The sequence below is a fragment of the Ixodes scapularis genome, unplaced genomic scaffold, assembly GCF_016920785.2.
Source record: "Ixodes scapularis isolate PalLabHiFi unplaced genomic scaffold, ASM1692078v2 PGA_scaffold1__304_contigs__length_218370807, whole genome shotgun sequence".
Classification (NCBI taxonomy): domain Eukaryota; kingdom Metazoa; phylum Arthropoda; class Arachnida; order Ixodida; family Ixodidae; genus Ixodes; species Ixodes scapularis.
In genome coordinates, this window is record NW_024609846.1 from 47,242,504 (window position 1) to 47,257,792 (window position 15,289).

At 49.2% G+C, this 15,289-nt stretch overlaps 1 protein-coding gene across 1 annotated transcript in view; it reads left to right on the forward strand.

Moving 5' to 3' along the window:
- The window catches only part of LOC8026524 ((3R)-3-hydroxyacyl-CoA dehydrogenase-like), a 60,660-nt gene extending 49,983 nt beyond the window's left edge, over nt 1–10,677 (forward strand). The window contains exons 3-5 of the mRNA XM_002404013.4: nt 6,892–7,085; nt 7,780–7,973; nt 10,279–10,677. Of these exons, the coding sequence (XP_002404057.4) occupies nt 6,892–7,085; nt 7,780–7,973; nt 10,279–10,677 (787 nt within the window). The remainder of the gene's footprint in view (nt 1–6,891; nt 7,086–7,779; nt 7,974–10,278) is intronic.
- The last annotated feature ends 4,612 nt before the right edge of the window (nt 10,678–15,289 follow it).

Genomic DNA, 15,289 nt, shown 5'->3' on the forward strand with positions numbered 1-15,289 from the left:
TGATGCATGGCGAAGATGCCACCTCCGGCAGGCCAAGGTTGCCCGCCATCTGCTCCTTTCGGTTGCGATTTTTCTACGGCATCTTCTTTAACGTGACAACCGTGAATGTGATCATCCAGCTCAGCTCTTTGATTCTACGGCGTCGCGTAGCTCAAGAGGAAAGAAGATAGAAGTTCGGCTGAGTTATCGCTTCACATGGCTTGCACGTAGCGTCCTTGAACCACACCGGTGTGCATCCTAGATCCTCTTGCAAAAAAGGAAAAAGCGATAGTGTACAGTTTACACTGCAAAAGATACCAAGGCTATACTTTGTCTCGTCCTGCGATGGACTAAAGGCCAAAGCTACGGACCGCCTGATCCAATCACGAGCCACTTAGAAACTGTTCGGTATTTCGCTTCGATACACGTATCAGTGCCCGCGTCTCGGATCAGTGATGGGGATTGGCGGACACTGGTTCAAATAGAATAGCACTGAGTGATTCAACAATTTTACACTGCAAAAAATGCCACGACATAGAGGCTCTTGCAGTGTGTAAGCTATTGAAATGATGCAGTGCTTTTGGGTTAGGAGCATTCTTCGTCCACCCCTAATCAACGCTAACCATGTCATAGTTTAGTGAGGAAACCTGATTTGTCCTAGCGGCCCGTGGCTTTGGCCTTTAGCCCATCGTAGGATGAGACAAAGCATTAAGTATACTAGAAAGGACGAGTGGGGCCACCGGAGTACTATTTCGGTACCTTCGCATGCGGAAAAATAAACAACCAATTCAATTCACTTCGCTCGTAGCGCCCTCTCGGGCGCTACGAGCGAAGTGGCTTGGATTAGCTGCTTTTTATGAAAAACGCGTTTCCTTCCAACGCCAAGCTTGACCGGTGCACTGGTCAAGGTTATAGAAAAGATAGAACATCGGACTATATTTCTTTGTACAACCTAGACGACACGCGTCACGTACATGAAGTCACCGCGACTTGACTTGTCGTCACAACGCCATGCGACATCAGGACGACGCCTTGACGTCAACGCCGTCATTGACTTTGGCAACGTGCGTTACACGACATTAGGACTGCGTTCTGACGTCATATTGTGTTGACAACGACGATGTCAAGGTTGACGTTGATGACGACGACGACAACGTCACGAGATGTCAAGATGACGGCGTCCTTGTCAGTGCAGCTTCATAAGGACGCTTGGTGACAGTTCGTTGACGTCGTTGTCGACATGACGCAACTCGACGTCACGAAGACGTCCTGACAGCTTCACGACGTCGACGTCATCGTCGACGACGTTACACGACGTCAAGACTTCGTCGTGACTGCGCGTCTACGTTGATGCTGGCGAAGGCGACGACGTTACACGCGGTCAAGACTTCGTCGTGAAGTTGATGTTCACGATGACGTCTGGACGACATTACCGTGACGTCATAGTGGTGTTTGAAGTTGCGTGGGGCGTCGACGTCAACGTCGGAATCGACGACCACGTCCATGTCGTCCTCGACGTGGCGTGCGACATCATGACCGTGTTACAACGGCGACTTGATGTCGCGTAACGGCGTCGTCCTCTACGCGACGCGATGTCACGACTGCGTCACAACGGCGACTTGATGTCGCGAAACGGCGTCGTCCTCGACGCGACGCTATGTCACGATTGCCTTACGACAGCATCTTCGCGCCGCGTAACGTCGTAGTCGACGATGACGTCGTAGCGTCGTCGTAAGATCTCGTCATCGTGCCGTGGTTCTTTGACGTTACCTCTGACGTCAAAATCATAAAAAATACAATATAGCCCCTAAGGGGCTATATGGCCTCTATGACTTTGACCTGTGTCGTTGCTCGATCGCCGCGAGGGTGGCGCTGCGATCGTAATGGCTTGGTCCCACCTGATCGCTCTCCACATTTTGAGGTGCAACTGAAAGCATAAGCGGAGCCTGTAGCTCGTCCCACTCGTACCTTAGAGTACACTCTATACCAAGGCCACCATAATGGCAGCTGGTGGGACGACTCACTACAGGCCAAAAAATCAATGCGCTCGAGCTTCCGGCTTTGCTTGCACTTATGGTGAAATAAAGCCCTGAGTACATAGACGCTTTAGACCACGTGCTTTAGACACGCGCCAGATTACAACCGCCATTGCTGACTTTGTTTTGTCCACGGTCACTGTGGTCTTGTCTTACCGACATACCAAGCCACTGAAACGGGCATTGACAAGCCTCTTCACTAAGGCCGATGCTGGAAGAGGGACATGGTAGAATCGAAAATGGCAATAACCTGACCTGCTGTGAAAAGGAAGTGAGGTAATAGGAATAACAGGAAACAAAAACGCAAGGTATATATTAGGGCGGCTGCCATTCACAGTTGCCGAGAGATGCAATACTCTGTTTAATCAGCAAACACATAAAAAGGCTCCACTGCAGTAGCCGAGACGCATCATGAGGACGCTACACGCCATCAGAGTTGATCCAGCACTGAGGGGATGTTAATGTCCGGGTTTGCCTTGCGATTCCCGGATACCCATGTCAGGTGGTGCTGCATTGGCTGTTATAGTTGTTCTGGAATAGCTCGCGGCCCCGGCCGCAGTCATATGCTCTTGAAAGTGAAAGACAAGCGCGCGGAAGCGCTAACAAGGCATTGCGCCTTGCCATGGCATCACTACGTCCTACATGCATTGTCTCAAAGCCATTCTCAAAGTCTAGACGGCAATGATATCTCGCAATTCTCCAGAAAAACCGCTGGGCAAAGCCGATCTCGGCCACATCCGGTGTCAAGTCAGTCAAGCAAACGGCACGTGTCGCACGCCGTATACTTGACACCACTTTCGGTGGCTATGAAGTCAATGCATAATCCAATATAATAAGAGGCTATTGCCAAATCTTTTGGCGTACGTGCACTCGCTCAGCTTGAGCAATGCTCAAATCTGTACGCTTGTACCCTTGCACTCTTCACTTTTCTGAAATGACATCGAAAGCAAGCTGGATTGGAGGCCTGGGCCACTCTGCTCGGATGGGTCGCTGCCAAAAAGGAGTTGCGCGGCGTTGAGGCATTGTCAACGTTCAAATGGGACGTTTTAGTGCTTATGCAGCGTAAGGTCGGTCTGCCAGGATGGGGCGACACTGGTTTACACTGTAGATGAGCAATTTTGCCAGTGCAGTACGACTGCTAACCTGGGGTCTTCAACGTGCTCACGCAGTAGTGATGCACGACCGCAAGCCGGTACGATGCTCATCCAGATTGAAACGGGCAGGGCTGGGACTCAAATCCAGGATCCCTGGGTTTTGCAGTGCGGACCTTCGCTCCACGCGCTTCGAGCTGGATGTGCACTTTAGCCCACCGGCCACCAATCTCCCATTGACAACGTTGGGCAATGTGCGTTGTCACGGCATCACTACGTCATACATGTCTCGTCTCATCCTCTCAGACTGCTGTCCCACACAATCCTGTGAACAACTTCGTCTTCTTCAACGGTGCATCACCACACTCGAATGGCGCCCGCTCACTAATTGGGCCGAAGCCCGACGCGGAGCATCCTTCGACAGGCTGACTGGACACAACTTCCAGTCGAACGTTGACGCTGCGCTCATGTCCAATTTGTATCTGCGTTGAATATCATTGGGATGACATCAAGATTTCAATGCGCAGGCTTTGATTAATTTATGCGGGTTTATGCAGACCCATTCTCAAAACGGCACTAAATTCTTGCAGTTATCCGCTAAAACCGATCACACCTGCGTTCGGGTTCAAAGTATACGGCGCGTGACGTGCACCATTCGCTTGGCAGAAATCAGCGTTACTAAAACACCCAGTTGCGAAACTCCGCCTAGAAACCTGGGCCACTGGCATCCACCGAGACTGGCTAAACACGATAACAGCAAAACCCTTTAGCGACGAGTTAAAACATTAAATTTGCTTTATATGGCACTGGTAGAACCACTGAATGTTCCCAAGGTACCGAGACTCCCAAGCTCAAGGTGCCGAAATGACGGCTCAATCTCTTTTTTTACTGTGGTGACCATGAGCTTTGAGAAAGCATGTTTTTGCGTGAATCCAAGCGAAAAAATCGCTTTTTGTAGGAACTTTTATTGGAGATTGGTACATGGCAGGAGCGTGATGTTTGCGCACAATTTTAGTTTACGGGAGTTTCCGGCACAAGCAATATTGTTTTTATACAGCCATGTCTCCCCGGTGACATCAGGTAGCGCGTCCCGACCTGAATGCGTCCTAACTGCAGTAAATAATTGCGTAGCGTCCGCTTGGGAGACTGTGGTTGGCAGCGCTCTGTATACGTTCCGGCGCCGAAATTGCCGATTAAAACCAAAATAGTAAAGTCACAGCGGACACAATCGAGTGCAATACTCCCGAACCATTACAAGTAGCCGTGCAGTTCCCCGAATGGCCACTGCGGGAGAAATGGCGGCGTTGCGATCACTATTAGTTCGGTTCTCAAGTACAGATCGGTGCAACTTTTTTTCAGAATAGGCTCTATGGCAGTTTTTCCAACCGAGTTGTTCTAGTAACGTTGGCACAAATCTAGCACAAGTTTCCCTGGCTATGAGGCCAATGCTACAGGCACCCTGCAGTCGCGCAGCTGGTGTAGCGCAGCTTTGAGCATCGCTCAAAGCTGTGCACGCGCGCTCTTCGCTCCTACAGAATCGTCCTGCGGATCAGCACACTCGCTCACGTTGCACGCGGGCGATAAACGTGAAATAAAATGAATAATTCTGCAAAAACAAAGGCGAAAGGAAACTACTGTTATACTCTGTTTCACCTTGTGTTGTACCGCAGGAGAGGCTACAAGCGAGAGCTCCTTGCTCTAGGGCACATCTCGGCGGCACAAGCTCCCGTGCACCAAGGGCAGCTGCCAACGCTATGAGCTCGCGCTTCTAGCCTTCGCTGCGGTACAACATAAGGTGAAGCGGAGTATAGCGTTTTGACAAGACGCTAAATCTAATGCACTGTCTTTTTTTTTTTTTTTTTACGCTTTATTAGCGCTGATGAGCAGATGCCGAAATATGCTCATCAACCCTTTCTATGTTTACAAAATCACAGTCTGCAGACTGCTATAATGTTTCGTGGTTTTGAAATGCGAGCAAGGCACCGTACATACGCTCGAACGCTGAGGTTCACACCGGCCAGACGCTTTTTGTTTACAAAAGGCTGGGTTGTGAAGATCGCACTGCTGAGCCTTCGATTTTCATAGCTCAGCACGCACATGTTCGTCAATTCCTAAAGGGAGCAAAGCAGGCGCCGTACGTACGAGCCGTGAAAATGGCACCACGGTCAGAAGCTATTTTCTACCTTCGACCGTGACTCGTGCATTACTGACTTTAGTAAAGCGCTGAATTTCCTGACTTATCCAAGTACCGCCATAGCTTGATCGCCGCGGGCGCTCCTATGAAACGCGGGCGAAGCGTCGCCATTTTTCGCTCATGACGCACTCTCCTATTGGTATGCTCTGGCTGCCGGTGACGCGTTCCAATTTGCGAGCAAGCCCCGATTGGTCTACTGATGCCGGCGCCGCGCCAAACTAGATTGGCGGCGACGCTCCGCCATTTTTGGCTCAAGTGCTGCCCAGCATGCACCAGCTTGGTTTGTCCCTAGGGGAGCCACAGTTGCGCGATCACGTGAGGAACCGGATCAAGTGCCGTGCAGGAAAGTAGACGTTGCACGCGCCCCGGCGTGCGTTCCCCTGCTTTTGAGCGCGCCGCGCGCCTCGAACGTGCGGCGCCGCTGTTCGCCGAATTCAGTCACGTGACGAGCGGGATCAACATGCCGTGAAGAAAAGACGGCGCTACGGAGATGAACGCGCAACTCTGGCTCCCGTAGGGAGATAATGCAGGAATTTTGGCTTGGCTGTGCATGCAGCGCCTTAGTCGCTAGTCATTACAGGCTCGCACCTAAAGGCTGAACTCAGTGTAGCAAAGATTAAGGGCAAACTTAGCGCTGCAAAAATATACTACAACACGCCGCTGCGTACTCGTCGTAAACTAAATTCCATGCGACAAACAAGCGATGAACGCCGCCAAAGCCAATAAACGATGTCGAGGCGTCAGATGCATGAGCGACTTCATCTGCACACAAATGACGCACTTGCAAACGCTGAAACCTCGAGTGCAAACCAACGCACACAACATCAGCAAAGAGGGTGTTCACTAAATACGTTTGAATGGATCGGAAGTGGTTCCAACTCCAGAGGCAGTCGGAAATCGGAGCCATTTTCCTACTTTATTGCTCGTACTCCGCGCCGGTCGTTGACCCCTTCCGGTAGTGGCAGACTACGGGGGAACAATATCTACCTCGCCAAGATCGGCGGCGTACAGCCCGCGGCCCGAGCTCACCCCGAGCGCCCGACTTGCATACGCAGCTGCGAGCATGCAACTCGTTTGTTCTGGAAAAAGCCTCCGCCATGTATGAGGAAAAGGCAACAAATAAATCGGGGGTGAATCCCCCTTAGAATGCTAATATTCAACTGGCCGTTACTGCGTCTGCCTTTTCTCCGCCGGTACCAAAATGTGATTGGAGACTGTATAATAATAGCAATTTGTGAACACTTTAATCTGTTTATAGACTATTCAATATTCACATTAAATATACACACCGAGGTAGCACAGTTCTTCGGGCCAAAATCAGTCTTTTGTGGACCCTGAAAAGCGAAATTGTAACTAACATAACGCCCATAAGATCAAATCAAGCCCTATAACACGTTTTGTATTAAACTAAAAAAAGAAAAAAAAACGAAACAAAACTTACCGTTTTTGTTTTTAATTATTTTTTTAATCTCTTTTCCGTTGTACACGTACATCTTAGCGCGCACATGCGACTCAAATAGTCGTGTAAAATCACATGCCCTAGATATATTTGCGCAGGGACGACTCGCAAACCTGTGATATTCTCCCGCAGCCTCGCAGCGAAAATCGACCTGGAAGCCATGTCCAACGCTTCACGCTTCTTCGAGGAACGGCTCGCTCTCGTAGTCGGAGGTGGCGGGGGCATTGGCAGATGTGTTTGTCTCGCCTTCGCCAAGGAAGGCTGCCGAGTCGTTGTGGCTGGTAGGAACTTGGAAAAAGCAACGGCTGTGGCCAAGTCTCTACCGGGTAAGGATGATGACGGCCCCATATGAACATCTTGTTTGTTTTGTTTCGATTTACTTTCATATTTGCCCCTATAGACCTTTCCAAAAATTCACCTCCTGCGCTCAGCCATCTTTGTCTGCTGGGCTGTGGGACGCCTTCTGAGCATGCGCTGTTGCTCTGCTGCGCGGTATATCAGACGCTGTGTATCCGTCCACAGCTCGGTGACTCAGCATTTTTCACCCCCCGTGATAAGATATGCGAAGGTCTATACTCCGCTAGCCGGCGGTACACGAACCGACGAGCCACGTTTCCTGCGTAGGCAGCGGCCTTTTGAATACCACAACGCTTCCCGGAGTGTATCGAATTCCTGCGGCCGCGCTGGGTTGGGACGGAAGCTCACCTTTTTCATCCGACGTCTACGAGTGAAAGTGACCCTGTCCGATGAAAAACAATCTCACGACCGCAATTCGGGTCTTTCTTCGGTTTTGAAACCCAGCCCAGGAAGGAGGAAAGCCCGTGGCGGCCCTTTCACCGCTCCTCTCTTGACCTCTTTCAGCAAAACGGTCCATAACAGATGAAGGAGCTTCCGTTTGTGTGACGCCTGAGGAAAGAAGACTAATCTCTTGAGCGCTCTTACGAGTAGCACGACGTTCGTGAAGAATGCAACAGGGTGTACGGATGCGTGTCGTCTCAATTGGTCGTTTCAAATGCGCAGGTAAAGGACATGAAGCACTTCAGGTAGATGTGGGCCAATCGAAGTCAGTGGCTTCGCTCTTCGAGGACATCTCCAGGTTGTGTTCTCAGCCTGCAAGCATCGTGGTCAACTGCGTCGGCATTGGAAACCCTCCGACCCCTCTTGTTGACTTGCCGGAAGCGATGTTCGATAATGTCATCCGAGTAAATCTGAAGGTAATTTCGCTAACTTCGAGACAGATGAAAGTAAGCTGGTAATGACTTTGCGATATTGGACCTTTTTCTTTCTTTCCTAAAATACGAAAAAAAAATACGGCGCAATAACCACATTGATAATTCGTTGTGTTTCAGTTCAAATATAAAATAGGACTACAGTTATGCGTTTTACTCGCAGCCGCAAAAAAATATCTAATTATCGGCCACCTTCGGCTTGAATTAAGTATGTAGTCTCGCGCACTTTTTCAAACACAGAACTTGTTTGTGGGCTGCATTTTATTCGAAAAGTGTCACGCTCGGGTGTGAGAAAATAATTTTTACGCAAAAGCCAAGACAACATATAACACAGACAGATCCCATAGAAGGCAATGCACAATCATCCAGAAAGGACAGAATCTTAGTTAATGTTACGTACTCATAATTAAATTTAATTAATTGTAACAATCGAGATTTAGTTACCGGCTCAGTAGGAGTCGAACTCCGGACCGTAAGAACCGCAACCCGACGCCATTGCTTTTTTTTTTTTTTTTTTTTATTGCGGCGTCGGGGGTGAAGGTAACAGAGAGCAACAGCAAGGCGAAATATGTTTCACGGGAGCTTGCGCGAACATGCGACCGTCGGCGAAGATAAGAGAAGCTCCTCGCGTGATCCTATGAAGTCAGGGGGCAGATCATAATGCACCAAAGAATAGCGCAGCGTGCATATAGGACGTCACGACATAGCAGACATTACAGATTAGTGGGTGTGAAAAACTTCATCCACTACTTCTGTTACCACAAGGAGATCCTCGAAATCCAAAGGTGCAAAGTACTCAAGGCGCTACACGCACCCTCGGAAAACGCAGAATTGTAACACTTTACTAGGAGAAGACGTTCTACTTCGGTCATGCATGTGTATTAGACAGTGGGCCTTCAGCGCCACATCTTTCCCGAGCGGTTTGGAAAGCCACCGTAAGAAAAAACGCATACGCATTGCGCTATCGACTCTGTCTAGCTTTCCCGCTGCGCCAATGGAGAGGGCTACCGCTCCGACGCACCAGGATACCGGATTTGCCAAGTCAGCAGACACGGCTGTTTCCAATGTCTCGACGGGTTTACACGGAGATACATGGCGACGGGCACCCCTCAAAATTTAAAGTAGAGAACTTCGAGGCTGTGAGCCTCTAGCCGTTCCTACTAGGCAAAAGCAGTCGTGGGGTAAGATGTATTCCTTAGTAAAGTGTGGGGTGTCTGAAGTCACCAGGCTCAATCTAAAATGGACCGCAAAAGTTGACGCCTGCACGAAGCAATCTAAACTTTTCGTCAGAGGTGTATTACCCAGGTCCGTTTTTTTCTTGTAAAATTGCAAAGCGTAGCTCCCTTTCTGTAAAAAGTAGGGCCAAAAAACTTGCCAGCGTCAACGGCGGGCGGTGACTCAGACGACTGAGTCGAGCGGCAGGGCGCGTTTGGTGCACGTATTGATAGATGGCGTCGGGTGCAGCATCCGAAGGTGTAGCCGACTAGCGAAAGGAAGCAGACGACAGGCAGACAAAATCCATCGGCAGCAAAAGAAGCCGTTGTTATGCAACCGCGTTCTTTTTTCTTTTTTTTTTAACTTTAGGTTTTGCTTTTATTGTCCGCTTTTATTTTTAAACCAAAGCTAGTTTAATTCTAAAGTTCAAGCTGATATATTTACAAGTATGTACCAACAAGCTCAACTCTTAACCGTTATTCAATGGAATACACCTTCGACGAAAAGTTCAGATTGTTTCGGGCAGGCGTCGATTTTTACGGTTCATTTAAGATCGAGCCTTTGTTACTTCAAACACCCTATATATTCAGAATCCGTGAAAACTTCTCAGTGAAAAGTACTCATCCAACAGTCCACTCCTGAATATATGTAAGCTTGTCTTTATTATTCTCATAAATCCGGTCAGCGCATGATTGTGTCCTGGGTGCAACGAATTAAAAAAAAAAGAAAACTTCATAACCAATTATGACTAACCCTTGACGCAGGCATAATGCATGCACGACAAAAACTATGCTTCCCAGGTTCCTGAAGTTATCAATAAAAGATTAATGCTCGTAAATGCAAATATCTATCTAAGGTATAATTAGAGCCAACCGTTAAAAATACACATATGCGATTGTCATTAAGCGATACTACTGATCGTGTTTTACTCATTTCTGAACGTTAGAGGTATATCTCGATTTTAACATACGTATCCCTTTAATTTAGCGGCAATCACGATACACTTGACCAGTTTTCTACTGGAAAAAGGACACGACTAAACATCAGTTTACGTGCTATTTCTTCATGCTCGCAGGGCACATTCCTGATAACCCAAGCAGCGGCGCGGGCTATGATTGCAGGAAACGTTCGCGACGGGGCCATCGTGAACGTTTCCAGCTTCGTGTCAAAGCTGTGCCTTCCCCGCCGTGGCGAATACGCAGCGTCCAAAGCGGGGGTGGTGGCACTCACCAAAGTGGCGGCCAAGGAGCTGGCCTCGCAGGGAATCCGTGTCAACAGCGTCCTGCCGGTACTCACGACCACGCCTATGGCCGGAGGGAATAGAAAGCCTGAAAAAGAAAATAAGGCGGTGCAGGACATTCCTCTAAAAAGAGCCAGCCGCCCGGAAGAGGTGGCTGACGTCATCGTGTTCCTCTGTGGCTCCGGAAGCTCTTTCATGACGGGCGCTGCTGTGGACATCGCAGGCGGGCTGTAGCTGACGCGCTTCGCCGATGCCTCTTAGATGTCAATTCGTGTGCCTTGAATCTCCAAACGTCCACATTTGCGAATCCACGCAATGTCGCCTGGCTTGCGTCCTCATCGCACCCAGCCAAGTATCAAAAAGAACGTCGTATGTTCACGCGCTGCGCGTGCTGTCCTCTTCAGCTGTAATTGTCCGAAAGAAAACACATAAAACAAATGGCATTTCGCACGCGCGCATCACGAACGCTTTATTTTGGTTATTTACTTCGAATCTTTGGTGTAGGGAAGGCGAGCGCCTGCAGCGCGTGTACCTGCGTTCCCAGTATTCGTTTTGATTCTTGGGTAATTTAGCGAAAGGTCTATTGAGACGCCAGCACGCTTCGACGCCAAAAAGGAAGCGTCTGCCGCTAGGCAGGGTCCCTCGTCGAGCCTCAGGGAGTTTGCCGCTTGGAGCGCATTGGGGATTCACTAATAATGGCGTCGTGTGCACGTTTTGTCTCCTATGTGGTATTGGCTTCACTCTTTTAGCGCTCGATTGTTTATGTCGATTACTAAATAAAGTCTACTTCATAATGAAGCCAGTTTCGGTCATTTGAGCTAAGTACAAATTATGTTTGAGTTCCAGTTGAGCAACGCTGATTGGAAATTCGAGAAACGCGGAAAGGGACGACTTCTGCGCATCGAATTCTCGCACAACACTCAATTAGATTGTTGTATCAGCATATAAAAGCACCGAGCGAATCACAAACCGCGAAGCAGTATATTAATAGACCACGCCCCGTGTTGTTTTAAACTTCCATTAAATTTAGACGCCTGCATTATACCAGCTGTAACACCGTGCAGCTATATAGAAGCCCAGAAAATTTTTAAGGCACTTCAAACCAGACATGTACACGTTAGCCAATTAAAGTAAGTAAAAGCGTTACTCAATACTCGCTTAAAAAGCTACTAAACATGTCACTCGTTGCCGATTCTCAATAAGAACGCGTCAATTTACCTTAAAAGTAGCGAGTTACTATTCTCGTTAACTTGACGACGAAATACACAACTGCATTTGTTTCGTGGTTTATTGTTTTCTTTTCAGTAGTCGTTGCACTGAAGCAGTAGATGCCTCTCGAATTTTTCATCAGTTATGTTTCCCCCTTCCTTAAGAATACACCTCCGGCGACGCTGAAGAGTCGTTCTACTGACGCGCTCAGATGAACGGCAGTGTTGCGCTTCTGGAGGAGCTGGTGAACCAGGGATTCCCTTCTCTGTGTTATTCTCACTGCTTCTATAAAGTTTCAAGCCAACTGGGTTCTGTACCTTCCCGCGTCCACAACCTCCGCGTTTACATTCGGTCTCAATCAAGAAGGTTCAACCAACGAACCTTAGTGTTCGCTGGTTGAAGGACATTCGTACCTGTGAAGTTCGACTGACGTTTTCTTCGACAAACGTTGCCATACTGTCATGCTATTTAGTTGTTTTTCGGGTTCCCCACCTTTTTCTGTCGCAATACACGAATACTCAGGTTAGAATTAAGGATTATTCACTTGCTCGTCACCTCTCCCTCCGTGTCATCCTCTCCCTTTCTTTTTTTTTTACCCTTGCCGCGTTGGGGGTTTGGGCGATCGGATATTCGCAACTTCGCTTGCTGGTCAGGCAAAATGGCGGGCCAAAGGAGGTTCTTTTCGTCGTTCAGCATGCGGACCACCATAAATTTCGTGCACTGCAGCGTAAAATCGGTGTTATATGTAAAAACAAAAGGATTTTTCGACGGAAAAAATCTTCTAGTCAGTGCATAGGAATGACCCGGTGGAAGCATGAAATAAATTGCTAAGAACGATGTTCTTTTTTTTTTTTTTTTTTTTTTTTGCTGCTTACGAAAGCCAAGCAGCACCGGTGAGGGGCGGATCCAGAGCTCCGTTTGTGGAGGCGGCGGAAAATTTGTAACGATACTATTCTCGCATTCTTTCGTGTTCGCCAGGGGGTCCACCCATCTAAAATCGCCCTCCGAGAGGGGGGGGGGGGGGGTGGTCGACTTTGTTTGGGGAGGGCGGCCGCTCCCGTCGCCCCCCCCCCCCCCCCCCCCCCCCCCCCCTTGGATCCGCCCCTGTCACCGGTACGCCCGCTTCGCCGACGGTGCAAGCAGAGCCGTGTATTGGGAGAGTTTGGCCAATAGGCGGAGCAACGGCCGCCGCCAGCGCCGAATATTCCCCCCGCGCTTAGAGCGTAAACTAAATTTGTGACACAGCGTCGACCAATCAGGAGACCGCAACGTCACAATATTGGAAACGACATTCAAAGCGTGAAATAGAGGCGTTCAATCTCCGCCTCTCTGCTCCATCTCACAAATGTCGCCAGTGAAGACAAAGGTACAGGCGCGTGAACCTAGCTCAGCAAAACGCTTTTGTTTGTACGAGAACTCGTGCATAGGAACCACTTTCCAAAGCCACGCGCTCGTGCCCATGCCTTTCTCTGCACTGCTGATGTTGGCTTGTTGGAACAGCGTCCTGTGACTGGCGGAAAGAAAACAGTGCAAAGGGTGGGCGCTTGAGCGTCTGGAGACGCGGAGTCCCGCTCGGCTCGTGCGCTGGCTTGGCAGTGCTTTCTTTCCCCGTCTCAGCTGAGACGCTGTTTCTAGCAAGTTGGCCCTGGTTTGGAGCGCACGTTCGTTTATTCTACACTTGAATATTGGCGTGACGAAAACCTCGCACGCACCAAGTTTTCAGTCACTGAGAGTTACACCTTTTAACTCTAGCGACGCTAAAACGGCTTGAATTAGTCGTGTCCCAAATTTAGAGCTCACGACCACCGCTAGGGGCTGTTTCGCGGCCTGTGGTTGGCCCAGAGATGCTCGCCTATTCAAACCAATGTATGGCCAAACCCTCTCGATAAACGGCTCTGGGTGCAAGCGTCTCGGCGTATGTTCCCCTGCTCTTACCTCCTCCTCCTTTCCTGTATTCTAGGAAAGGAGGAAAAACAGCGTTCCTCGCGCCGCGAACGCGCGGCGCCGCTATTCGTTGAATTCAGTCACGTGAAGAGCAGACTCCAAATGCCATCCAGGAAAACCGGCAAGCAAAGCAAATTGTTGTGTGTATGTTTATACAGCCGAAAGTTAGTCTGTCTCAGTGGGCGTCTAGTGTCTCAGCTGCAGATGAGCAATTTAGCCAGTAAGATACAACCGCTAGCCTGGCGTCTTTAACGTGCACCACGCAGTCGTGACACAAGACAGCACGCCGGTACGATGCTCCTCCAGATTGAAGCGGGCAGTGGTAGGGGTCGAACCCAGGATTCCTGGGTTCTGCAGCGCGAGCTTTCGCTCCATGTGCTCCGAGCTGGTGTGCGCTAGCCCACTCGGCCACCGATTCAGGTTTTAGTAGCAATAGAAAAGTAATTTTGACGAATATGCGGGTATGTAATATACGTACTTTGCCCCACTAAAGCGATATTGTATATTCTTCGGGTTGAAATATGAGTTTAGATGACTAGTTATTAGCTGAACTGCTGAATAAAGGTATATTTGACAGACAGAGAGATACTACTTAAACTCAACCAAATGGTTCTAGCCGGCAGCACGGAGACGAATGCGGACAAACGGAAGAGAGTTTTCATCGTAGATTCGCGCAGCACCTCTCCGCACAGTCATTTCCGTACACCCACCCACCCTCCCCCTCCCTGTACGGGGGTGTATTCCCTCCCCCCCTGGTTTTTCCGAAGGCACCCCCCAACCCCCCCCCCCCCCCCCCCCCTAAAAATGTAGATACCTCCCTAATTTCAATTCCTGGAGAAACTCCTGCGGCTCTGCATTGAACTTGACTTCGAATCCTGAATGGCGTAATTGAGCATTTTTTTGTGGCCAGACAACTTGAGCAATGTAGACATATATTTCTGCTGGCTTCGACGGGGGTATAATATAAATATTGGAGGCGCGATAGATCATAATGTCATGATAGCTTCTAACTTTGCGAGACGCGTCCCCCACCTTTTGAAAGCAGACAATTTCCCTCATTCATCGTATGCAACGAGCAGGTTTTCCGGAATCAAGTAATTGCGAAATCAGCCGAACTCCTTCGGTGTGGTTCATAGGCTTTTTCGGCGAAAAGCAGCCAAGATTAACGCACCGACCGGCGTGGGTGGCTCAATCCTGGAGCTAATCGAGCACAACCAAACTCAAGAAAAGCAGCTATCGAACCTTCCCACTCACATGACTGCAACATTGGTGTTCCCTCCAGTGAAACACTTCGTCTGTCGTCCTCAGTCCACTGCTCTACGATCCTTATAAAGACACCACTTATCAGTTACCAAGTAGTCGTCAGTTTGAATGTGATTCGAGACAGAAAAGACATCAAAACGTTGTTTCCGTGATTCCTCCCCATCCAAGAAATCGAAAGCACGCAAAAAGTGTGTTGTGGAGTAAACGGGCATTCAAACACGTGATGGAAGGAAACAATCTACTGAGTCTTCACCACACTAATGAACACTCAGGCAAACTTAAGAAATATTCGGAGCTTCGTCAAATTACATTCGCCACGGCGCCGACAACACGTTTCCGCGAAAGCCGCCAGAGACGCGGAGAGGCGCAAAACGACCTGTTCCGGCTAGTTCCCGGTTTTCCCGCTTGGTGGCTTCCGTTTTGCTGGAGT